This window comes from Phalaenopsis equestris, unplaced genomic scaffold (assembly GCF_001263595.1).
Source record: "Phalaenopsis equestris unplaced genomic scaffold, ASM126359v1 Scaffold000224, whole genome shotgun sequence".
NCBI classification, from domain to species: domain Eukaryota; kingdom Viridiplantae; phylum Streptophyta; class Magnoliopsida; order Asparagales; family Orchidaceae; genus Phalaenopsis; species Phalaenopsis equestris.
The window spans coordinates 4185016-4211275 of NW_018164666.1; the positions used below are offsets into that span (position 1 = coordinate 4185016).

The 26260-nt window shown below is 36.9% G+C and overlaps 1 protein-coding gene across 2 annotated transcripts in view; it reads left to right on the forward strand.

The window, feature by feature from the left end:
- The first annotated feature begins 1958 nt into the window (after positions 1-1958).
- Positions 1959-26260, forward strand: part of LOC110023304 (calmodulin-binding protein 60 B-like) — a 28028-nt gene continuing 3726 nt past the window's right edge. The window contains exons 1-6 of one of the 2 annotated variants that reach the window (XM_020722625.1): positions 1959-2432; positions 4345-4420; positions 5387-5445; positions 11090-11583; positions 11673-11833; positions 11910-12113. In XM_020722625.1, the coding sequence (XP_020578284.1) occupies positions 2302-2432; positions 4345-4420; positions 5387-5445; positions 11090-11583; positions 11673-11833; positions 11910-12113 (1125 nt within the window). In that variant the 5' untranslated portion in view covers positions 1959-2301. The remainder of the gene's footprint in view (positions 2433-4344; positions 4421-5386; positions 5446-11089; positions 11584-11672; positions 11834-11909; positions 12114-26260) is intronic. The other variant, XM_020722626.1, reaches the window with a different exon arrangement.

Here is a 26260-nt window from a genome sequence, read left to right on the forward strand (position 1 = left end):
TTATATATATCATGCAAGCGGGAATATTTGCATTGGTAGAGTGCTAATTTAGTATATTATCATTGGATGAAGGTACAAAACACATACATATAAAAGAGAAGGAAGCACGAGAAGACTCAATTTTTTAACGTGAAAAATCTTGAAAAACAAAAAACGGTGCTTGGCCCAATTGAAATAATCTATTATATAATTATAAGTACATATGTATATTCTCCTCTTGAATTAGAGAAGATAGAATTACATTGTTGATATACAACGGTAGTTTGACAATAATAGTTGCAACGAGCCGTAAAGACCGTAGTTGATTGTTATGAAGACATTAGCCCACCATGAAGATTGTAGATGATGGTTGTAATGTCAACTGTTCATGAAAGCCGTAGTTGAAGTTCATGATAATAGATGACCTTGTAGGTGGTAGATAGTTGTTTTAAAAGCATTGATTGACCATAGAGGCCATAGTTGGGAGCTACAGAAGCTCTGAACCATGTAGATCGTAGTTAGTCATAAAAGCGTTTAAATCATATTAAACTGTTGAATCACTTTTAGAAGCTTTCTAGGCATAATTGGAGATTCAAATGAATTTTGAATATGACAAGCTTATAATCGGGTGGAGCGTCTTGACAATAGGAATCCAACGAGCCCAAAGTTGCTCAATTCCAACATCATTAAGGCACTCAGATGTCTATTAAGCGTCGTTCGATCAAGGGGATCTATTTAGGCAGTCTGATCAGATTGGCATGGATTCCTTTATTATTTTCAACCTAGAATCTACAAATAGAGCTATGCCCCCTCTTGAGGTGAGGGGCAAGAGGAAGACCATAGCCTACATAAGAGGGAGTTGAAGCCCGAAATTCTGCACGAATGATAAGGTGTAAAACCCCCGCTTCTGCAGTTGCCAACCATCACCGACCATCGCCAGCCCTTGCACCTGCAGCGGTCAACCACTGTTAACCGTCGCGCGCTGATCACCACCTCCTCGGGCAAACTCTGGCCACCGCAGCCGACTATCTCTGGCCTCTACCGCTGACTAACTTGTACCACCACATGCCGCCCATTGTTGACCATTATCGGGCGACGCCTGCTCTTTGTAGCTCTCGAATTTGGTCCTCTCGTCCTACATACATCATCAAAGTTCACTACTACACCTTATACGACTAACTATGACTTGAGTGATCCACAATTCGTGCAACTCTCGAATCTAGCCCCCGCGACATACAAAGTTTATCACAACTCACCACTATGACCTATGAAATCAACTACAACCCATGTGATTCACAGCTCGTGCATGTGATACGAATCTAGTTCTGCCATTCTGGCCTACAAATGTCTTTATAGCTCACTACTATTATTTATGTGAACAATTACGACCTAAATGACTAGCAGCTTGTGCGGGTCTCAACTCCGACGCTTATAGCTTACGATTGTTATCACAACTCAATATTATGACCTACGTGACCAGCTATGACCCACGCGATCCATAACTAGTGTAGCTTCAAACTCTAGTCCCAACGACTCACAAATATCATCATAGCCTACCACTACAGCCTACATGACTAACTATGATTTATGTAGTCCATAGCTCGTGCATGTTCAGAATTTGGGGAAGCATTTTGACAATTTTTCAAAAGCTGCTGCCTAACTTTCAAAAAACTGTCACCGAAATATGCATTCATTATTAGGTTTGGTGACAATTTTCTAACAATTGTATACATTTTTAAAAAAAATGAAATAGATAACGTAATTTTTTGAGTATCAGATTATCATTGAGTAGGTTCATACATACTTTTTAATAAACTGGACCTCCCCTAAAGAGATCCTAATTATTATTAAAAAGAGTTTTTTTTTTAATTTCTTACGCCCGAATTGGAGGCAACCCACCAGATATTTATACAGTAAGAAGCGCTCTCGATAATGCTACAAGTTTTTAACGCCCCTTTTCCGCTCGTCAGTCGTTTATCAAATTGATAATCGGCACCGGGAAAAATTGATTTATTACACTCGAGTATTGAATGGTTACCTAAAAGTACAAATGGATAAAATACTCTGCAATGCCCATGCCCAGTTCTAACAGTAGCTGCCTCCGTCAACCCAGCTGCGTTTCCCCTTCGGCTCGCTTCTCTTCGCTTTCTCCAAGAGAGGAGAAGCTTAGCACGGAATCTTTTATCCCCAAAGTCTTTGTCGATCCGCCTATTCACCGGCTTCTGTGATTGCTGCAGCCGGCTAAGGACAGTTTCGCCCTTTGAGCAGTTTTCGTAAGATCTACGCCTCGGATCTCAGTTTAGGGTTTGCGGGGTCAGGAAGATGCAAAGGTCAACAAGGAATCTTGAGAGATCGACTACGATGACGAGGGAGAAACGGGCTTTGGACACTGGCGACGGTGACGAGCGCGGCGGTCCTGAGGCAAAGCGTCAGAAGGTTCCAGCTCTTGCCAGGTATTGTTAAGGCTGCTCCTTCGCCAGTAGGGCTAGGGAGGCGTATGAACTGATTTGTGTAGAGATTTGAAATAGAAATCTGCGGAGTACGGCTTGATAGATGCTAAGTCGGGGGGTTTGGAATTTGATTTTTGTCTAAGGGCGTATCTTTATTCTGAAGTGACTACATATTTCAGATTGAGTGAGAAGGAAGGAGACTGATGTCTTTTGATTTAATACCCGAATGCTAGACCAGTTGTGAAAGTGCGCGATTTCTCTCGGTAAATTCTGTGTATATGCTGACATGAATTATGCTCGAAGGTTATAGGGTAATTGAACTTTCTTGCAAGCAGTTGCTTCTGAGTCCCTTCTTTGCACAACCCCTTTTTATTTGGGAAATTTTTTATGAAATTCTTCCTTCTTTGATTCTTCTTTTTTAATGCCTTCCGTCAGTTGATTTATTTTAAATGAAGCTTAACATCTATCTGTAAGGCTGTTATTGTATTTATTAATTTTACTCCTCTCTTTCTGGCGGTTGTAATTCATATTGTTTTGTTTATCTTAGCAATTCTTTGAAGACATTTTTGGTTTTCATAAAAGAATATACAATATAATGACGTGAGAGAGAGCGGAATTGGTAACTCGGGAGGGTAATTAATGATTTTTGTGCTTTATGGTTCTCTGGATTTGCAGTGATTGAAGTTTAAATGTTCAAAAATATTTCATTGTGTTTATACTTATTCCCTTTTGTGGGAATTGTGAAGTTCAGACAGTTCGGAGTGTGATGATTTGGATAAAAGTGTAAATGTCTCATTTTTGTGAACTGATTTGTATAATGGATTTTTATATTTTTGATGTCTAAGGTTATATCAATCCAGTGGAAAGAGAAGCTAAACCAACAACAACAACAACAACAACAAATCTTTATCCCACTAAGTGGGGTCGGGTGCATGAATCCTTTTTCTCCATTGCATTCTGTTGAATGTCATATTTTCATTTAATTCAATTTAAAGAGAAGCCAAACCACTGTACATAAATTGATTAGTTGTCAGTTGTCAAATTAAGGATTTTATATATTTTTTTGTACATTATCCCTTCTTAATACAATTGAGTTTATATGTTTTTTTTTTCCCTTTAACTTGTTGGGGGGGGTTGGTGCGGACATGTATACAAGGCAGAATACTATCTTCTTGTTGGCCACTAGTTGTAGAAAAAGAAATTAAAAGGAGCTAGCAAGTCCTGAAGTTGGATTTTGGATACTATCTATATCATTTCATATCCTTTACAACCTTACTGTCTGGCACCCTTACTTTCTGGTCATAATTTTCTTAGCCACATTATTTTTTTTTCTTTTAATTTTTATCCCATTGTTTTTGCGTTCTTGAGTCCTTAAAATAACAACTTATTTGAATATTGGTGGTGAATTCTTGAGTTCATCTGGCAGTATTATGTGGTGTTCTATATTTGGCAATCGGTACTAGCTGCTGAATTTGAATTTATAATGTTAGGCAAGCTAGGGACCCTAGGAGATGTGCAATTTTTCTCCTGAACAATAATTTCATTCAACTCATAATGATCTTAAATTTCGCCAATCTTTTTTATGGAATGAAACTTTCCCTAGCCACTTTGAGTTGCTTTATCCAAAACAAATATTCTTGGAAACGTAGTTGAGGAAAATTAATAATGAATTTTTGGTAAATGCTTATCCATGAAAATTTGTATCATTGTTTTTTGCATTTGATTGCTTTATTTTCTTCATATCTAGTCAAGAAGCTGGGTGAAAATAAATCTTTTAAACTGACTATTTGTTTTCCTCTTCTTTGGATGTTCAAGGAATATGTGATATTTTTTTTATTTCATTTTTTTGTAAAGGTTTATCATGTTCATGTTCTGCCCCTGCTAATTTAAAAGAAGATTCTAATATCCTCTGCAGTGTAATTGTGGAAGCTCTCAAGGTTGATAGTCTGCAGAAGCTTTGTTCATCATTAGAGCCCGTGCTTCGCCGAGTTGTAAGTTGAAAAAACTTACTCGCTGTCTTTCTTTTGTATTATGAGGATTACTGAAAATGGGTAATTATTGCATTTGATAGATATGGTCATATTCTTCCAACTTAGATGCATTTTGAATGATAACGTTAAGACTATTAACTTCCTTTTGTGAGGGCTATATTTTCCTTTGTTTGACACAATGTTTTTTTTTAAAAAATTCAGCATGTCATTTATATTATATTAGGAATTAGTTTTCCATATCGTCCACTTAATACTAGTCATAATTTTGTATATTTTTTTTAACTTCCTATTTACTTGACGTTTTGGCAGCATTTAAAATTTTTAGAAACGTCGAGAGCTGTCACCTTCTTACTTTATTTTGTGCTAATGGGCTATGCAAATTTATGTAATGCCTCTCTCAGTTAAATTCTGGATCATGTTGATGTCTTCATGCTGATTATTTTAACACAATAAATTTTAGTTTCTACCTGCCACATGTCGGGTTTCCAATGAATATTTGCAGGTTGGATTTTTTTCTTTGAAGCCATTGCCAAACCGATTCCACGAGCCCCAAAAGCAAAATAAATATGATAAATCAATTTTGTATAGTCAATAGCAGCATGCGTATTGAGTGATAAAACTCACTATTAAAAAATAGAATTAGTATCAAAGTAGTATTTGACTTAATTTACGCAGCACGACATATATGATTATGGGCAATTCACGCACTGGAAATATTGCATTGTTTAGTTTGTTTGAATTTTTCACCCAGACCACTAAACCCATGATCAGTAGTTTTAAGCTCTTCCACTCTTGTTTACGTAGTTAACTTTGGGGTTAACTGTTTTTCAGTAGGTACAGGTTAAAATATAGGTGGTCAACGACTGCTAATTGAAGTCAGTTTATTCTGAATAGTCTGCATATTTATTTATTTTTTCTATCAATTGATGACAGTTATGTTTTGGACATGATATCTGTGTTATATAGGTCAGTGAAGAAGTGGAGCGTGCTTTAGCGAAGCTTGGCCCTGCTAGACTTGGGGCAAGGTACATCATTAGTATGTTAATTATGGTTAGATTGTTAAATTTGTAATATTTTTTGTTTATTGTTGTATTTTTCATGAGATTGATTTACTGTTGCATCTCACAAGAAAATTCCTCAATACCTTTTAACACTTATTATTTTTTACATTTTGTAAGTCTGCATTCATAAATATTATCAGTGTTTTTGTCCGAGTTGTCAATTTGGAGTAATCCGCTTGTTTGGTCATGGCAAATTATAAAATAACTGTCAAACCTTCTGAGATTATGATGGGTTTCTGAGTTTGTTATTGAGGGCTCTTGTATATTTTTACAATTCTTATTTGCATTAATTTTAATACCCTTAAAGTGAAGAAGCATTTATGTGTCACAATATGAAAAGTAGAACACCCTCGAATTACCAAATAAATTGTGAAAATTTTCAAATCATCATTCACTAGTGGAAAAAATGTGCAGATCTTAAAATATATAGGCCAAGTTGGAGTTTGATTGTTGCATTTACATTTTCATTTGCATTTTGTAGTGTTAGTGCAGGATCTTTTAGTGTGCACATTCTTAATGCACCTAGAATAATGTGTTGTATATAAATCATGCAAAATATATTATGATTCACGAATCACTGAATGCCGAATGAGCAAAAAATTTACTTTCTTCTAGAGCAAAGTATAAATACGAGAATTAGAACATGAACTATAATGTATCGATCAAATAAAACTGGGCAAATTAACAAAAAAATGAAACATGCAAAATCAATAATCAATTCTGATTTAATCACCGCAATTAGGTTTTTCAGTTGTATCAAAATTGAACAAAATCAATATCAACGTCAAATAACATTGTCACAAAACTAAAAATATTCTTGTTCTTATGCTGTTAGAAGGATGAGACTTGAAATTAAGCATCATATTTGTAATGCACAAAGGGGTAATGCATAAAGGGATCGCATGCCAAACTTGCACATACAGGATTGAAAACTAGAAGAATTTATTCAATCAAAATATTGTATTTGTTTCTTAGAATACCTATTTTTAGACTCCACGTACATAGATTAATAGATCTGGTTGTCATTGGATCAGCTAAATCTGATTCCAGATAACATTCTCGTTTATACGTCATCCTTGTCCTAAATTGGAAAATTTAAATTTGCTACTCCAATTCATATTTTAATGAATAGGAGTCACGTGAGCATGGTGTGAAGTATAATTTCACATTGGTAGCGGCAACCGGCTAAGAGAACAAAGTTCATCATTTCACATTGGAGCTATCTTAGTTGAAATCCAGCACCCGCAGTGCTTTTATCCTGCATCAGTTTTTTGTGCATAAATTACTTAATTAAGTTTAAGTTTTAGTTATGCTTTTTGACACAGTTTTTTTCCCGTTTGCCGTCGCTTCTTTTCCTCACATCATATGATGATCTCATGCCGCATATTAAGCCTTGTGCAGGCTGATTATGTTTGTTCCTCAGCTTTTGGGTTGGTTATCATTTTCAACTGAGCCTAATTCCATATATTCTAGTACTGATAAGTTGTTTATTAAAGTTTTTCAGCATTCTCTATAATGGTTTGAGTGCTGGGGAATTAAATGAAAAGTTGGAATAACTTGTATGGTGTAATTAGGAAAGATAAATTAAGGAATAATTATTGTTAGAGATATAACTAGAGTGCTATTGATTGTGATGAGTAATTGAAAATGGATTTAGGTAATTTGGACATATACGCTTAAGGATAATAAATGCGTCCCTCCATTAGATGGGTAAATAAAATTTGTGTAAAAGAACTGGAAAGGCAAAGAGAGAAACCGAAGTTTATGATGATAGAGTTGTGTGAAATATCTTACAAAGGAATAAATTTAAGGCGTCAGTCACAATTTAGCAGGATTGAATGGAAAATGGGGATTCATAAAGCCGATCTCCATTGATTGGGGTAAGACCAATGAGGATTGTGATGATTGACATTTTCAAAATTGTGATGTATATGAGGATTTCATTATGCAATGCACTTCAATGACTTGTGATATTTAATGTAATTTATGGGGTTGTTTGGGACTCTTATATGGCTATTGTTTTCAAGCTTCAGTCATAGTCTATGGAGTTTATTGCATTCAGTTCTCCAATAATTGGGGTAAGACTAATGATCATTGTGATGGTTGACATTTTCAAAACTGTGATGTGTATGAGGATTTCTTTGTGCAAAGCAATTCAATGACTTGTGATATTTTATGTAATTCATGTGGATGTTTGGATTCTTATATGGCTATTGTTTTTAAACTTCATTCATAGTCTATGGAGTTTATTTCATACCGATCTCCAATAATTGGGGTAAGACTAATGATGATTGTGATGGTGACATTTTCAAAACTGTAATGTATATGAGGATTTCATTATTCATAGCAATTCAATGACTTGTGCTATTTTATGTAATTCATGGGGATGTTTGGATGTTTAAGTTTCTTATATGGCTATTTTTTTCAAGCTTCATTTATAGTCTATAGAGTTTATTGGATGTTGGAAGATTCACGACAGTAGAGTGATTATTTAATGTCTTAGCATTGCACGAAGATTCAACACTCACAAAGATAAAAGAAAAGTAACAGGAGAAGACATTAGATTTTTATGTGAAAAAACCATGGAAAGGAAAAAATTCTTGAGACCTAGACCAATCATAGTAATCCACTATAAGATTATAAGTACATAGTTCAATTCTTTTTCTGAATTAGAGAAGATTGAATATAATGCTGATAATCACATGTATAATTGTCTTTCAGGTTTAATAATCGTAATTGGGCTACAACTAATAGTTTTTGGTGATAATAACAATAGTGGTCAGCAAAGACCAATTGCTATAAAGACAGTAGTTTGCCACAGAGACTTGAGTCGGTGTCTGCGATAACATTAGTTGGTCATAGAGATCATAATTGAAAATTGTAGTATTAGTTAGTCATATAAGTCGTAGTTGGTCACATATGTTGTAGTTAAAGGATGTAGTAGCTGTTAGCTAAATATGCTATAGTTGGTCATATAGGTCGTCGTTGGATTGCAAAGTAGCAATTAGTTTGGTAGGCCGTAGTTGGTCACATATATCGTAGTTGATAGTTGTAGTAGCATTAGTTGACTAAATATGCTGCTATAGTTGGTAGCTGTAAGAGTGTCAGTTGGAAAACATAGACCCTAACAAAAGACTGCAATGATAATTGTTGACCACATAGGCCATAGTGGAAGACTGCAATTACAAATGTTGACCATATAGGCCGTAGGGGAAGACTGTAATAACAATAATTGATCACATAGGCCGTATTGATGGTTGTAATAGTAGTAATTGATCACATAGATTGTAGTGGAAGACTGCAATGATAATAGTTGGTCATGGAGGCTGTAGCGGGAGACTACAATGACAACAGTTGGCTACATAGACCGCAGTGGGTCACTGCATAAGCGTTAGTTGACCACATAAGCTATAGTTGAATGTTGTAATGATAACAGTTAGTCACGTATGTCATTGTGGGAAGCTACAGTAGCGACTAACCACATTAGCTATAGTTGGTTGTTGCAAGAGTATTAGTTGGTCATAAAGGTTATAGTGGAAGGGTATAATGACAACAATTGATCACATAGCCCATATTGGAAGGATATAATGATAATAATTGATCACACAGGCCGTAGTGGAAGGCTGCATTGATAATAGTTGGTCATAAATGTCGTAATAGGAGATTGCAAAGTATCTGGCCAGATAGGTTGTAGTGGGTTGCTGCAAGAGCGTCAGTTGGCCAAAATGGCTATAGTGAAAGACTGTAATGATAATAGTTAACCATGTAGGTCGTTGTTGAAAGCTACAGTAATAACTGACCACATTAGTCATAGTGGGTCGATGCAAGAGTGTCAGTTAGCCACAAAGGCTTTAGTGGAAGATTGTAATGATAGACCGTAGTGGGAAGCTACATTATTAATTGGCCACATAAATCATAGTGGGTTGTTACAAGAGTATTAGTTGGTCACGTATGCTGTAGTGAAAGATTGTAATGACATCTTTTAGCCACGTAGGTTATAGTGGGAAGTTATAGTAGTAACTGACAATATGAGCCGTAGTTAGTGCTACACTTGTTGGTGGTTGTAACCCCTCCTTGTTGGTGGTTGTAACTCTTCTATTGGGTTTTTTTTTTTGCACTAGATACAACAATTGTCGGTATACAGTGTATAGAAAACTTTACGAGTCCGGAGAAATTTGCCTCATTCTAAATAAGACAGTCATAAGCAAGTGTTGTCGTTAGTTATAACTGGATCTTCAATACGACATTTTTCGTTACACCGCATCTAGGATACTTTTTTACACAGTATTCGGGATACTTTGTTTCTCTATATTTGATATACTTTATCATCAAACATTGTTCACCAACGACATCGAGCAAGGGGCGACCGACAATGTTGGTGACTACAGTGACCGGAAGTTATTGTCGGGTTTTTAGTTTATATAATAGTACTGGAATTCGACTCCCCCTCTCCTCAAGTGAAGAGAGGGGGTGTATGTATAACCTTTGGGAGAGAGACATTTTGGTTATTCAGTGACTAACCCATAACCGCATAATTAGATGACCCATAATGACCCTTCTTGATCATAGGGGTTTTTGTAATGATTTGAGAGCCTTAATGAGCTCTGAAATAAGAGAGCTCAAAACTCGTTGGATTCCTCTCATCAAGATGCTCAATATAAATATGTTAAGTTTGGAGTTCATCTGACCATCAAATTGACGATCCGAAACCTCCAAAAGTAATTTAATGGCTTGATTTGGACTCGATTGGACTCAGACTGAATCAATTTTGGTATCATTGGGTTCGTCTTGTCGAGATGATTAATTTGGCTACAAACTTGTTGAAATTGGGGCCTTGCATGATCTTGAATTTGAATTTTGAACATTTACGGTTAAAAAAAGCATCGAGGTTCATGCTAAATGAGAAAAATTTGTTGATGATGCAACAGAGTTAAATGTCTTGATGGTCTAACTATTTGCAATGTGTAACTAGTCTTGGAGGCCTAATACATTTCTAAAGCATATATTATATCAAAACTGTTTTGGTTGAACTGAACTTTAGCATTTTTATTTAATCAACATTGAACATTGCATGAGCAGGTTGAGTAGAGATATGGTCACCTCATGTATGTTGCTTGTAGATGAAATTAGTCATTGCTCGTGATTTTTTCTTATTCTTTTGGTCACATTTTACTTTCATAATAGTTTTCCTATAGAAGCTAGAATTAGAATAGCTAATTTTTACCTTTAGATCCATTGCGTGTTAGTTTGCAACTGAATATGCTCACTGAACTCCATTTTATGAGTTTTTGAATATTTGGTATGACTGAGATTATCTTTCTGTTTATCAATTGATTGGATTTAAACTTGTATATATTGATAATTATAAATTACATCTTGTTCTTGAGGGTCACGCCATCTCTTAGTTTAAGTTGAACCGATGAAATTGAAATGTGCTTGTTATTTTTAATTTTTCTCTTCTGGCCTAAAGGTTTTAGTTGACACAGTACCATGTCCTGGTTGTGATATATGGGCTTTCCTGGAAATAATTATTTTATAATTTTACCATGTCTTGTTTGCGATAGTATATGTTTTCCTGGCAATAATTATTGTCGTAATTTGGTTGCAGGTCTTCTCCAAAACGGCTTGAAGGACCTGATGGAAGAAGTTTGCAGCTGCAGTTCAGGTCAAGATTGTCTTTACCAATTTTTACTGGAGGAAAGGTAGAGGGAGAGCAAGGCGCTGCAATTCATGTTGTGTTGATTGATGCCAACAATAACCATGTAGTAACTTATGGGCCCGAATCTTCAGCAAAATTCGATATTCTGGTGCTTGAGGGTGATTTCAATAATGAAGATGATGAAGACTGGACTGAAGAGGAATTTGAAAGTCATGTGGTAAAGGAACGGGAAGGCAAGAGACCCCTTTTAACTGGTGATTTACAGGTTTCCTTGAAAGAAGGGGTGGGAACCCTTGGAGAACTAACATTTACTGACAATTCTAGCTGGATAAGAAGTAGGAAATTCAGGCTTGGTTTGAAGGTTGCTCCTGGATTCTGTGATGGTATTCGAATTCGAGAGGGGAAAACTGAGGCATTTACAGTTAAGGATCATAGAGGGGAATGTAGGTGTTTTCATGATTCTAATTATCATCTATTTGATTTGTTTTTGGTAGAATTTTGTTTTTAAAGTTTTATGTTTAATGGCATGTAGTATACAAGAAACATTATCCACCTGCTCTAAAAGATGAAGTTTGGAGACTGGAAAAGATAGGAAAAGATGGTGCATTTCACAAGAAGTTAAATAAGGCTGGGATTAGTTCAGTTGAAGATTTCCTTCGGCTTTTAATTAGGGATCCACAGAGGTTGAGGAATGTAAGCTTCGCTTTTTCTTTTTGTCATAAAATATTCAATGAATATCACTCCTATGCCATTTTGTTATGATTGACAGATTCTTGGAAGCGGCATGTCAAATAAGATGTGGGATGTCCTTGTGGAGCATGCCAAGACCTGTGTCCTTAGTGGAAAATACTATATATATTATTCTGATGAAACGAGGAATATAGGTGCTATTTTCAACAATATTTATGAATTTACTGGGTTGATTGCTAGTGGACAGTACTTCTCAGCTGAGTCTCTAAATGAGAGCCAGAAGGTTTATATTGTTTGTTTTTTTCTGTTTGCTATTTTTATGCATTCCAATGCTCTTAACGCTTTAAAGGACATGCTGGTTGAAATTGGCTGAGAATAGGCATAGACTAAGAATCTAGTTCTGCCAGTTGTTATTGTCTCCTTTATGGTGCTTGGGCTGGCTGATTTAACCTATAATTTGTTATTCAATTTATGGCCATGGGAAGAATATCAAGTATTGTCTTTCATTGACTTCTAAATTGAGCAGGATAATTATTCTGGAATCTCTGTTATATGGGTGGAGTTATTTTTTTGTTTGAATTTACATGCTTTTGGCATCACTTTGTTGTGTAGCCAAGGTTTTAGAAAAACCACGCTTTTATAAACAATGCAACGACTTGAATTTTGCTTCACAAAGTAATTTGGAAGCTTTGACTTTCTTCTTTCTTAAATGATGAAGTCGTTGCTTGATGGAAATGAACTTGATTCTGAAACTGGTCCTAGTTCTCACATTACCCAGCTGTGATGCAAAAGAGAAAAGAAAATGTTCCCTTCTATGGCATTTATAAAATACAAGCCTTGGTACAATCATGTATTTTTATGATTAGACTTCAACCGTGATTTTTCTTATAAAAAGAATACTCTATGATCGACATAATTACTGGAACTCTAATGCTTCTATTTGTCAAAGATTCTTTATGCATTTAATACAGATAAGTGCTGAATGCTAAGAACACTATTTTTTGTGGGATTTTTATCATATTCAATCTCAGTGGAGGGGCAATGGCTAGGATGGGTTATTAATTTGGTAATGCTAAAAGGTGATAATAACAAATGCATCGAAAATTGGATCTGTAAATCCAATGATTATCACACACAAATTTGTAGATCAGAATCCATGTATGCTTTCTGTTCTCCAGAACCATAAATCTTATAAACTATTGAGTTGAACCATGCAACGTTTTTTAGTAACTTGACATTGTACTTTCCTAGCAAGACAAAAGAAAAAAAAAGAATTTTTTTTGCATGGTGGATCATAGCCAATACTGTGAATATCTCCTTTTACAGGTTTGCTTGTTTTAATCTCGTGCACTTATACTTTGTGTGCTTGGTTAATGACCTACATATTTGTTGCTTAGATTTTTTTCCTTTTTTTTTTTAATTTGTGAACGTGTTATATATCCAATATAGTTATTTAGTGAATGTATTTTGGAGTGAATGAGTGTATTCTTGCATGATTGAATGAGATGGACCAAAATAACACACTATTAGAAGAGCGCGAGGAGCATTCCAATATTAGAAGTAAATTGTTTTTCCTAAATGTGGACGTGAGGTCAAGTATTCAACAGCCAAGTACAGGGTTCAATCTTAAAACTATGTGCCACCTTGATAGTTATTACCAATGCCACTACATTGGCTAAATTTAGCTGAGATATCTAGGGCCAACTAACATAAAGCCACCATACAAGATTTAAGCAATTAACCCCACTGTATGAAGAACAGGTTTCCCATTGACTACTTGCTCTGGCCAAAAGGCTTATTCAGGCAACAACTAGCTCATTATTATTAAATCAAATCAATCGAACCAGCTACACAAGTTGCAACTGCCCAAGCAAATTCTAGGTTTGGTCTGTTGGGTTAAACTCATGTTAAACTTATTCAATGTATTATATGTTTAAAAGGAGAGCACAAATATAAACCAGTCACAAAGCAAACCTAGGACACTCCGCATGAAACAAAATTCTCGCATAAATTTACCTACACTTGACCTATCCAAGAAAATTGAGGAAGGATCTGCTGAGAAGGTCCTGAACAACTACTCTCAATGTTCTTAAGGTATTCAACTAAGGGCCCGTTTGGGACGGATTTTTTGGCGCGGCGCGGCATCCCCCCACGAATCTCGCCCGTTTGAGGAGACGTTTTCGTCGCGGTGACCCCGCGTCGCGGTGCCCCCGACGCGCAGCGGAAAGCGGGCCGCGGGATCCCTCCCGTGGTCCGCTTTCACTACGAAGCTTTATCTGTCGCAATTACTCTCCAGCCCTTCCCACCGTGATTCGTCTCCCCCGACTTCAGCGATCGCTACAGTCTTCCCCTATTTGCTTTCATGGAGATAAGATCGAAGCCTTCCTTCAATGTCGGCGTACGACAATCCCCATCGTCTTCCCCATTTCCCTCTGCACAGAACGCTTCCATGGAGTTCAGTGATTCACAGGCTTCTCAACACGAATGCAGAGGAGAGGGGGGTAAAGCGCAAAAGAGGGCGGCCGAGAAAGTGTACTGTGGATGATGAATCACCATTGCAGGGTGCTGGTTCTTCTTCTGGATTCACTGGTTTATCTTCTACATATCGGTTGGAGATGAATAATAAGAAGAAGAAGAACAAGAATGTGTTCTGGGAGAAGAAGATTCAGCTGAAAGCTTTGGGTATTGTTCTTCATCCTTTTGCAGTCTGAATGTGAAAAATGTGTTTTACTTTCCATTTAGTAAATCTTTTTTTTTTGAAAACTCTCTTTTTTGCAAGAATAAACTTGTAGATTTTGAAATGTGTTTTACTTTCTATATTGTTATCAAATAGGGGTAACATTGTCATTTTTCCAGCAAACAGCTGTCCCACAGTTGTTTTCACACAGCTGCACCAAACAGACAGCTAGCTTCCCGACAACAACTTACCCGCAGCAGCTGCCTGTGGCAGCGCAGCTGCAGATGAAAAGCTGAGAAGCTGCAGCTGCGCCAAACAGAGCCTAAGTAAAAGCTGATCAGTAGTGCAAGCACAACTACTAGATGCTACAATTGACTAGCTACCTGTGAAAACTTGAATTGTTTGGCTTGAATGGAGTAGAGATCATGAATACAAACACCGGAAGTTAGGAAGTTAGGGAAGATAGGGTTCGGACTAGCACATGTAATACTTCCATACAAAGCCATTTAGGCTTCCAATGCATGCTGTGGGACTCACACCTAGCATGCATCATGGGATGCTACTGATAATGTCAAGATGATGTTGCCAGCATAATGGGAACATTCTAGATGTAACTGTGATGTTAGATAAGGATCAAATTTACAATTTGATTTGCATCAAATGATCTAAATTTTTTGAAACTAACAACATTGCATACCAAAGTCTAAGCATTGTTTAAGTGTCTATGCATCAGAATAAAAGGAAGTTAGTTCTCCTTTGGGAATGTGACCATTCATTATGAAAATGTATATAAAAAATGTCATTCCATAGGTGCAAACTACAAATAGTTTGATCCCAAATCAACGAAAATTCAATGCTTGGCATGTCAGTTGGTTTTTGTAGTCCTGAAACTCCATCTTCAATAACAACAACTGTGCTTGGTTTACTCTGTCATCAGTGAAGACACCCTTTTCATGGCATCTCTGAATCAAAGCCTTGGATTTGCTTCTCTCCTTGAATTATCCAACTGTTTCATTCTCTTCCCTTCATAAGTAATCTCATTTATACTTGCTGTGAACTAGATTTTGTTGACAACATTGAATGAAATCAAATGACCAAGTAGTTGATTTGTTAGATCGGGTCTAAGCAATGAACCCAGGGGATTGATTGAACAATTGGCATCTTATGCTATTTTTCTAATTTTGGTTGGAAGCAGTGTGTCTATTATTGTTCATTCTAGCGAATGCATTGTCTTATCTCTTATGATCATTATAAGTAACTTGCAGGAAAATTCATTTGTATGATTAGTTAAGGAAATTTTTTGTTGACAATGTTCTTATCTGCTAGAGTGCATCGTATGAGTGCAACGTTTATGATCACCAATTACTGATTTTCTTATCAGGTTCCTTATTTAAGGGAAGAAGACCCTAGGGAAGGCAGTGCTGTTATTCCGTTGAACTAGTAACTCCACCATCAGCAAATATACCTTCTATGGTATTTTAAAATCAAATATTTGCTCTATCTCACCCCTCCTTGAATTGTACGAGAGTGCCATTCTCTTCCTTTTGTAAGCAATCTCATCTTTTGCTCACTTTGAAACAAATGTGGATAGCAACACCGAATGAAATCTAATGAACCTGAGTGGAATGCAAATGTGAGTACATGTGCTGAGTGGAATTTTGTCACAAAATAGATCTGCGTGCAATGCAAAGTTATAGGAGGCTGAGAAGGAGCACAAGTGTTTATGCAATCGAGTGCGATAGAGCTCAAGCAATTGAGTCTCATGATTGATAAAACATTTAGCATCCTATGATCTTTTTTACTTTTGGTGAGAAGCAAGGTTTATGTTATGGTTCATTCTGATCGTTTGAGAAGCCTTATTTCTCATGACCATTTAAAAGTTAACCTGCAGGAAGTGCCATGTGTTATAGTAGTTGGAAAGGATTTTCTGACAGTTATCTTTTGCTACTATACTGCATGGAGCGAGTGTGATATGTATGATCTCCCATTGTTGATTTTCTGATCAAGATCCTTATTTAAGGGAAAAAGATCCCTAGGAGAGGGTCTGTAGTTATTTTGTTGAGCTAGTGAGATCAAGTGGTGGTGGCATATTCACTATTCCTTCTATGATGGAGATTTGAGAGGCACTATTCGAGGATATAGAAAATTGGAGAAAAAATAAGGCTCCATAGTCACAAATCTTTGTCCCCATGATTGGGAAATCTTAACCTTTCTTGCATTATTGTATGAATGATTTTTTTATTTTTTTTATTCCGCATATATGATTGAAACAAGCGACATGAGGTGATTGCCCCTTCATACTCGTGAAAGAATATCTATCGACAGTCTTTTGAATGTATAATGAAAGCATGAGTGATTATGGATGAGATCGTGGAGTAGGTAAATTTTATTAGTGAATACCGTGTATATGATTTTGGATTGAGTGTCCTTGCCAGTTGTTGGCTTGGACTATGTGATCATAATATTTATGAATGATGATAATGAGGGGTTGCATGACATCGACTTTACTATATGATGATTAGAGGGTTGTATGATGTCATCATCTAGTGTTATTGAATGGAATGGTTTGTGTGTGATATATTTGAGCATGATTCATCGCTTATGCTTACAGGCATCTGAAAAACATGAGAAGAATCAGCATAGTCATAGTTAAAACAAGCAGATGCATTGTTCGTGCTTAACATTTGGAAACATTATTTAATTTAATTTTTTTTAGTGAAGATCTATATCGTCCATAAAACCTGAAGTATATCTTCATTCAGAAGGTGCTCAACTCACGACAAAGAAGATGATTGGAGTTTTTGAAAGACTTTATCTCACAAATCTGTATCATCCATTGAAAACTAATTTTACTGTTGATGCACTCAATCAAAGGTTTTTTCTCAACATCTTGGGATGCTTACCAAACTAGAAGTTTATTTTGTTGAAGTTGTTGAACCAAGCATTAAGGCCCAAGTAGGATACCGATCTTCGGCCGAGTGGATTTAACAAGTGAAGGACCTGAGCTATAATCGATTTTAATGTAAATGATAACATAACCCTCAATTTAGAAGTCAAATATATTTTGTACTTAGTAAACATGATGTAAATGATAAAATAACACTCAATTTTAGAAGCCCAATATGTTTTGTACTTAGTAAACTTGAAGTTTTTATTTTATGAACCCTATTATTCTAGATATATCATTCATTTAGGAGTACACATGATTTATCAAGACTTAAAAAGCACACTTGGTTGCTAGACTTGAAGAGAGAAGTAGTTTATGAGTAAATAGTTGATATATCACGTAGTGAAAGTTGAGCGTCATATATCAACCTTAATCTATACTGACTTGAGAATGGGAAGACATTCCTATTGAGTTACTTTTATGTTTTTGCCTGAATCACATTAGAGTCTGACTGATATGATATGGATAGTAATTGGCCAACTAATGAAAAATGCACATTTCTTGCGGCCTATGTGACTATTTTAGGCTGATACCGGAGTTAAGCAAACCATGATGGATGACACAATTTTATTAATAGCTTAGAAAATGTTACAATGAAAACTCAAAAGAAAGAAAGATAACACACAAAACAAAGGCGTAAAACAAAGGATTACAAATAAAGTTTCGATAAAAGAAGACACAATAAGCTTGACGAGGAGGGAATTCGGGCAGTGGTGCAAGGCAGGCGGCTGTGGTGAAGGTTAGAAAAGTGTCTCGTCGCTGTGAAAGGGATGGACAACAAATCAGCGAGGGTAGGGGCGTTGAACTGCGATTTGGAGCAAGCTTGGAAGGGCAGCGGTGGTTCTGACCTGCAGGGATGCTGCAGGGAGAGTTCGTTGGTCTGCTGTTGGAGCGACTCTGTCAAGGGCAGCGGTGGTTGTGGTCTACAGGGAAGGAATCAGAGGGGGCAGCAAAGCTGGCGGGCTGCTGGGATGGTCGATCAGGGGCAAGGAAGAGTTGGAAGGGCTGCTGATCGGTGGCTGATGAGGAAGATGGTGGTTGGAAGGAGTCCTGTGGGATGGAACAGAGCTGACAACAGTAAAAGAGAGGCTGTGGTGGCTGGACAGGAGTAGGAAGGTTGTTGTCAACAGTAGAAGAGGGGGTTGCGATGGCTGCATTCTAAAATAGTAGCAAGGAAACAAAAGTATGGTAAGATAAATGCATCGTCGGGGTCGAGCTGCAACCAGAGCACCACTCAGAACATTAGAGACGATCACCAGAGCATTAGCTCGACGTCAGTTACAATCTCAAAGGAAAAATACCAAGGTTAAAACCTAAATTTAGTTATTAATAACAAGACCCCGAATTCTAAGCACATCATCCCCTATTTATAAATAAGCTAGACTTATTTGAAGTAATAAAAAAAAAATAAAATAAATTATAATCAGATTTTCAGTTTTTATGAAAGTATTTAAAATATGAAAGGAGAATAAAATATAATCAAGATTTTAGATTTTAGGAAAGTATTTAAAATAAGATAGTGTATGGAATGAAAGGGGGAAAGGGGGGAAATGAGAGAAAAGGAAAGGGGATTATAATGGAAATTCAGATTTAGGAAAGAGGAATAAAAATATTCAAAAATTTTGATTTGAAAAGACTTATATTAGAAATATGCTAAGAAAGAAAGAGGGGAAGGGGAGAGAAGGGAAAGGGAGGAGCGGCAGCCCCCCTCCCTTTGAGGACCGGTCGATTCTCCATAGCGCCCACGTCAGCCTCCCGAGGTTGGAGGGTTTCGATGTCATAGGTTGAAGCTTCCATGTCATTGTCAACCACCCTTGGATCCCACCAGCGACTGCTCCGTCTACCCAAACATCTGAGGAAGTTTTCCCTCATGTGAGCATATCTCCCTATCGATTCGTTTTCGTTTGGCATAATGTGAGTCAAAGGTACACCACCATGTAGGTTCTCTCGAGCCAAATTTCGAACAAGGAAATATCTCATATGTTTCTCATCTAATGACAAGTTGCACCTCAACAAGGTTGAGGATTTGTAAGAGTTTGGTTGTTGGGCTATTCTTATTATATTTCGGGTTTTCCCTTTAACTCTTAAAGTTTTGGAGAACTGACATCTTCTGTTGCCTTCAAATAACAAGAGCTTTACACTGGCTTTTCGTCTCTTCATATGAAACACTGGGGGTGAGGCTTGGAAGTGTAGACATTTGTGTTGACATCTTCTGCTCTGCGCGATTTTTATGTCTCAACAAAATGTTCTCCATCTTCTAAGAGAGCAGAAATCACAATTTCATTAAAAGTCGCATGTTCTTTTTTATCACATGGTGGAAAGGTATTGGAAGTTTCCACGAACAAGGGAGTTTCACGGGGGAAGTCATCATCAAATGAAAATTTTCGTAAAAACTGTTCTTCATTGTCTGCAGTGTCTTTACCCAACTTTTCGATCACGCCCTGCTAGGTGAAGTAGATCACTTCTCTGATTGTGCATTCTGATTCAACATGTCCAAATACACAGACACTCGCAACATATTCTGGCTTTGACAAACTTGAGGATTGGTTTTGCTGGATAGTACAAGGTGGGTCGCTTGGTGATGCGGTCTCTCCACTTCAGAAGCTAGAGTTTGCAACTTTTGGCGTAGTAAGTTGGTAGAAACTGGTGTTGTGCTTCCCTCTTCATCTTCATATTTTCTCATTCTTCCCCTACATTCCAGATCACGGTCGAGGGTAACCTCCCACTGGATTTTCTCTTCAATATCCATAAGCCTTCGCTGAAGACGGCAGAGCTTTTGCCGTATCTCGTCTCAGGTAGGCTCGGACATAGATCTTCTTGGTGGCATGATTATGGTTTGAGATCTGTGGAAGGAAAGAAAGAAGAAACAAAGAAAGTAATATGAAAGAAAAAAAAAATTGTTGTGGTGGATTGAGTAGAGGCGGATGCTAGAAGCCCTAGGATGAGACTAGGGCTTCCAAATGATACCGGAGAACCCAAACCACGACGCACTATACAATTTTATTAATGACTTAAACAAGGTTAGAATGAAGACTCAAAAGAAAGAAAGATAATACATAAAACAAATGCGTTAAACAAATTATTACTTATAAAGACTCGATAAAAGAAGACACAACAAGCTTGACGAGGAGGGATTCCTGGTGGTGGTGCAAGGCAGGCATTTGGGGCGAAGGCCAGAGAGGTGTCTCGCTGCTGTGGAAGGGATGAGCAACAAATCAATGAGGGTAGGGCCGTCGAACCGCAGTTTGGATGAAGCATGGAAGGGAAATTGCGGTTGTGGTTTGCAAGGTAGCTGCAGGGAGAGTTCGTTGGTTTGCTGTTGGAGCGATGCTGTCAATGGCACTAGTGGTTGTGGTCTATAAGGAAGGAATTAGAGGGGGCAGCAAGGCTGGCGGGCTGCTGGGCAGGGAGGAGCTGGAAGGGCTGTTGTTAGATGGTTGATGAGGAAGACAACGACTGGAAGAAGAGCAGGGTTGGCAGCAATGGAAGAGGGTCTACGGTGGCTGGTCGGGAGTAGGAAGGTGGTTGGTGATATGTCTAAAAATGTACTATTTTTTATGCTATATTTTATAATGATATTGCACTTTAAATGTATGTTTTCTTGTGTTTTTGGTTGTAGGTACATCAAATTGAAGAATTTGGAGTGATTGGAGCAAAAGGAATAAACATAGACCAAAATGGAGCAAACCGGAGCAAATTGGGTCTAATCGGGGCACACCAGAGCCATGGGGACCAAAACCAGGAACTTAAGTGCCTGTGCCCGGCGCTTAAGCGCCCAAAATGACGCATAGGTGCCGCCCAAACAGAGAGGAGGGCCCTTAAGCGCCTAAAATGATTTTTAACATATCTTCTAAAATATACATCGGATTTGTACTATTTTTGAAGCGGTGTTTCGTGTGTCTCTTGGGGAATTCGTTGCAAATCATAAGAGAGAATTTCTATAAGGATTTGGGGCGGTTACAAGGAGTTTTGAAGAGGCACTTGAGGCACATTTTGGAAGATTCAATGAATATGAACATTTTTTAAGAGACACTTAAGAATCTTTTGGGAAATTATAAATAAGGCTTGAAAATATTTTTAAAATGACACTTAAACTTTTAAACTAATTGGAAGAGGAGAAGAAGACTTGGAGAAGAAGAAGAAGGCTTTGGCGTGAGCCCCAAGAGGGGCGACAAGGTAAGAGAGAAAGAGAGAGAGTGAGAGATTTCTTCTTTTCATTTCACTTTGTTCTTGGAGAGGATTGTAAGGAGATTGCTTTTGCTATACAAGGAGAGTTTGATTTCCATCAAAGATAAGTATTTTTATTGTATTTTGATTTGAATCTAGTACTTTGTTTGCATGGTTTTAAAGTTTTGTTCAATGAAAAGTTCTTGTTGTTTCTTCATGTGTAGTGAGTAGTTTTCTTTATTCTTTCCTCTTGTAATGAATTAATATGCATGTGTAAGATATAGAATTGAGTAGAGTGAGAATATATTGTGATGATTTTACTTTGTTCTTCATTTACATGTAAACTTGATCGATTGCATGTTAAAATTTGTTGTGAGAACATGTAAGATCCGTGATAGTATTGTTTCAATCAACTGTGGTAGAATCAGTAGAATCACATGAGAATCACATGAGATTGTATGGATAAGAATATAGTCCTATGGTTGAGTGCAAATAAATTAGAAAATAATCTTTAATGGGTGTAGAATTAGAGGACTTTAGAGTGACAGACTAAAACCCCCTATTTTGGTCTATTATTTTAGGTTTTGATGCGAGATGTTAGCCTCCAGGTGGAGGGATAAAAGAGAACTCTAGAGTGAGAGCTAGTATCTTCTCTGCCTAACTCGTCTTCAGAACTATTCAAACTTTAGATTAACCAGTGTTTTTTATAGCATCTCTAGTAAGGTAAAGAATATAATTGCTCATATTTGTTACAGTCTCTCTCACTACGTGTTTTACTTTTACACATGTCACTAATTTCATTGCTTTTAATATAGTACTTTTAATATATTAAACCCTACTTTCTAATTTTCACTAAGTATTTTAGTTTAGAAGTAGAAGTAGTATTGTAGTGATAATAGTAGGTTATAATCAAAACCAAATTTTTATCAACCTCCCAAGCTAGGGCGTGTTATTCTAGACTAGAACTTTTATTGAAAGTTGTCGGGATTAACCTCGATCTCCGTGGGATCAATATTCATGGCTTAACCAAAAAGTCTTATATTACTTGATAACGATATGTATACTTGCGTAGAATCTCATCAATTTTAAAATATAATTGAAATCTTACTTTGCTTGGGATCAAGTTTTTGGCGCCATTGCGAGGGATTAAAATCTTCAAGTAGTGATGTTAACTTTATAAATCTTTACATATAAAAAATATTGGGATCAGTTGGCAGCAGTGGAAGAGAGGGCTGCTGTGGCCGGATTTTGAAATGGCTGCAGGGAAACGAAAGTATGATAAGATAAATGCCTCGTCAAGGTTGAGTTTTAGCTGGAGTACCACTCAGACCCTTGGTGACAATCACCTCCTCGAACGAGGGACAGCCGGAGCGCTACCTCGTCATTGGATACAACCCTCGAAGGGTAAATACTTTGGCTAAAATATGAATTCATGTATAAAAAAATGACCCCAAATCTAAGCACATCATTCTCTATTTATGAAGAGGCTAGATTTATTTTAAGTAATGAAAATAAAAAAAGAGAATAAAATATAATCCAATTTTCAATTTTTATGTACGTGTTTAAAATAAGATAGGAGAATAAAATATAATCAGGATCAGATTTAGGAAATGATTTAAAATAGGAAAGTGCTAGGAATGAGAGAAACCAAAGGGAGGAAAGAAGAGGAAAGGAAATGAGATTATAATGAAAATTCAGATTTAGGAATGAGGAATAAAAATATTCAGAAATTTTGATTTAGAAAGACTTGTGTTTGAGAGGTGCTAAGAAGGAAAGAGGGGAAGGGGAGAGAAGGGAAACGGAGGAGCGGCAACCCCCCCTCCCCTTGAGGACTGGTCGGTCCTCCATAGCCTCCGCGTCATAGACTATGTTCATTAGCTTATTTGTACAAGAGGGGCATTGTTCGATTATATAGAATGTTTAAATTTTTAGTTTTCAAATAAAATGCCCAATTCACATCCACATTATGTTAGAAAATTCAAGATGCGAGAAACTTGATTTTAACATAACTTTCCATTCTCAAGCTTGTGGATTGCCCAAACAAACAATTCATACTTTTGAAGATTTACTTCAAACGTTTATTATCATTTTTACTTGAAATTCGAAACACATTTCTTTGATAGAGTTTGGCTCTAATAAAAACTATCAAATGAGCATTTGTATGGCATAATTCAAAGAATTATTCAGTTGGAAGTGCTTTCATCTTTTTGTTGGATTTAACCAGACCAAAGAACTATGATGGGACCACCATTGGTGGACAAGATGACTGAGGAGATCAAAATCGTTAGAGAATGACTGGAAATGATGCAAGGCTAATAAAAGATGTATTACTACTTGGGGCACAAGGATATTCACTTTGATGTAGGTGATAGAGTGTTTCTCAATGTTAGGCGATGAAAGGAGTCAACTGTTGAGCAGAGAAGCTTAAATCGTGATTTATTAGAATTTGAAATAGTAGATTTAATAGGTCTAGTAGCTTATTGATTCACCCTATCCCTGTAGTTGGCAGATTTATGTGATCTTTCTATACTTTTGCGCTCAAACGTTATGCTTAACCCAACACAATTCACTCTGATCTAATGAAAATGTAGGTGCAATTAAAATTCAAGTTATTTAAGATAATTAGAAGATTCTTATGGTGAAAATCTTTTAGAAGATTTAAACTAAAATTTATGTTATTTAAGAGAATTAGAATTGAAGAGCATGTATCTCTACTTTTTCAATACTTGGTGTACATTTCATCCATTTTGATAACAAAATTTTTTTAGATGGTATATTTTAATTACCCCCATTACCATTGGAAAGGCAACCTATAAGGAGATGAGTGCTATGTGAATGATCAACCATTGATTTTCCCATATGCTTTTTTATTTGGAAGAATACCTTAGGTTTAGGTTTTGTTTGAAGTATGAGTGATTGAGGCACAATTAGTCTTCCATTTATTGTGGAGAGCTGATTGTCACAATTTGGAAAATTAGAACCCCAGAGGAAGACCAAGGCTTGATGACTATGTCTCTATGTTGAGGTGGATATTCTTAACCCATTAATTGTAGCATATTTCCTTGCATTATTATGTGAATGATTATTAGTTTTTTTGGTTACCTTCTATATGATTTGAGTTGGAGATTAGCGTTGATGTATTTTCATCCTTCTTTATAAAAGAATGTCTGTCCATGATTTTTATGAATATATGATGGAAGCATTGATACTGCTGCTGCTGCTACAACAACAACAACAACAACAACAAATTCTTTGTCTCACTAAGTGTGGTCTGCTACATGAATTTTTTTTTCCATTGTGTACTATTGAGTGTCATATTTTCACTTGATTCTAATATATTAAAATCATTTTTTAAGCATTGATCGACTTGTTTGTTGTACGCCTGGACTCATTTTTGTGAAGTTTGCCTATACACGCTAAGCTGTTTATTATTGATTCTATTTTTAATATGTTATTTTGAATTAGGTTTACCTCCCTCTGATTTTAATATCTCCAGGTGATGAATTAGCATAGAGCAGGAGTGAGAATCTGAGATAGTTTAGTCAAGCAACCTGATTGAACTTTGCTAGAAAACTTCTAGTTTAAGACATTCCTATTATGGATGAGGACAATTTCCTAGTAGATGTTTTTTGTTGAGAAAATTAGGGCGAAGAAAACAACAATCGACACAAATCCAGAAGAACACAGAGATTTAACGAGGTTCGGCAAAGATGCCTACGTCCTCGGGAGCAGAGCAGCGAGTTTCTTTCAATAATCAGAAAAGGATTTACAGAATTCAAGGATTCAACTCTCTCAAAGACCTAGGATTACAAACATGTCTCAAACATTCTTAGAAGTGTTTAGTATTCTGAAGTAGATCTCTTACTTGCTGGTGACCCCGCAGAGTCATAATCAGTAACCGTATAGCCCCAACCCATATAACATAATTTCCCAATTTGGACAGATTCTTTCGCTCCGCTCCGCTCCGCTTCGTTCCAGCGTCTTCCAGCGTCTGTCCCTATATCATATCGTATATGAGCCATAACATAACAAATCTCCACCTTGGCGAATATCCAGCCCCTTAGGAGAAAAGATACCTGGGAGTTACACCTACACCAATGTGGGTTAGGTCATCATGCTTCTGTTGTGCCCTCGCTGATCTCAATCCACTGAATTCCAAAAGACACATCTCTTCAATTCCAAGAGACATCTCTTAATTCCAAGAGACTCCAAATCCTGGTATTATGAGTCATACATAACAATTCTCCACCTTGGCAAATATCCAACCCTTTAGGAGAAAATCTCCACCTTGCGAATATTCAATCCCTTAGGAGAAAAAATCTCCATCTTGCGAATATCCTGCCATTTAGGAGAAAATTTCCACTTTGCGAATATTTAGGAGAAATATCTCCACCTAACAATTCTCCACCTTGGCGCATATCCAGCCCTTTAGGAGAAAATCTCCACCTTGCGAATATTCAGCCCCTTAGGAGAAATATAACATGGAGTTTCTTATGCACAAATGTGGGTTGAAGCACTTTTCCTGTTCGCGCCAGCACCTCGGCGAAACTGCTGTTTCGTGAGCGAAACCCTTCGCGAAATGCCTCCACGAAACCACCGTCCGCGAATAATCGCGTCTACTAGCTCGTCAGCCACCTAC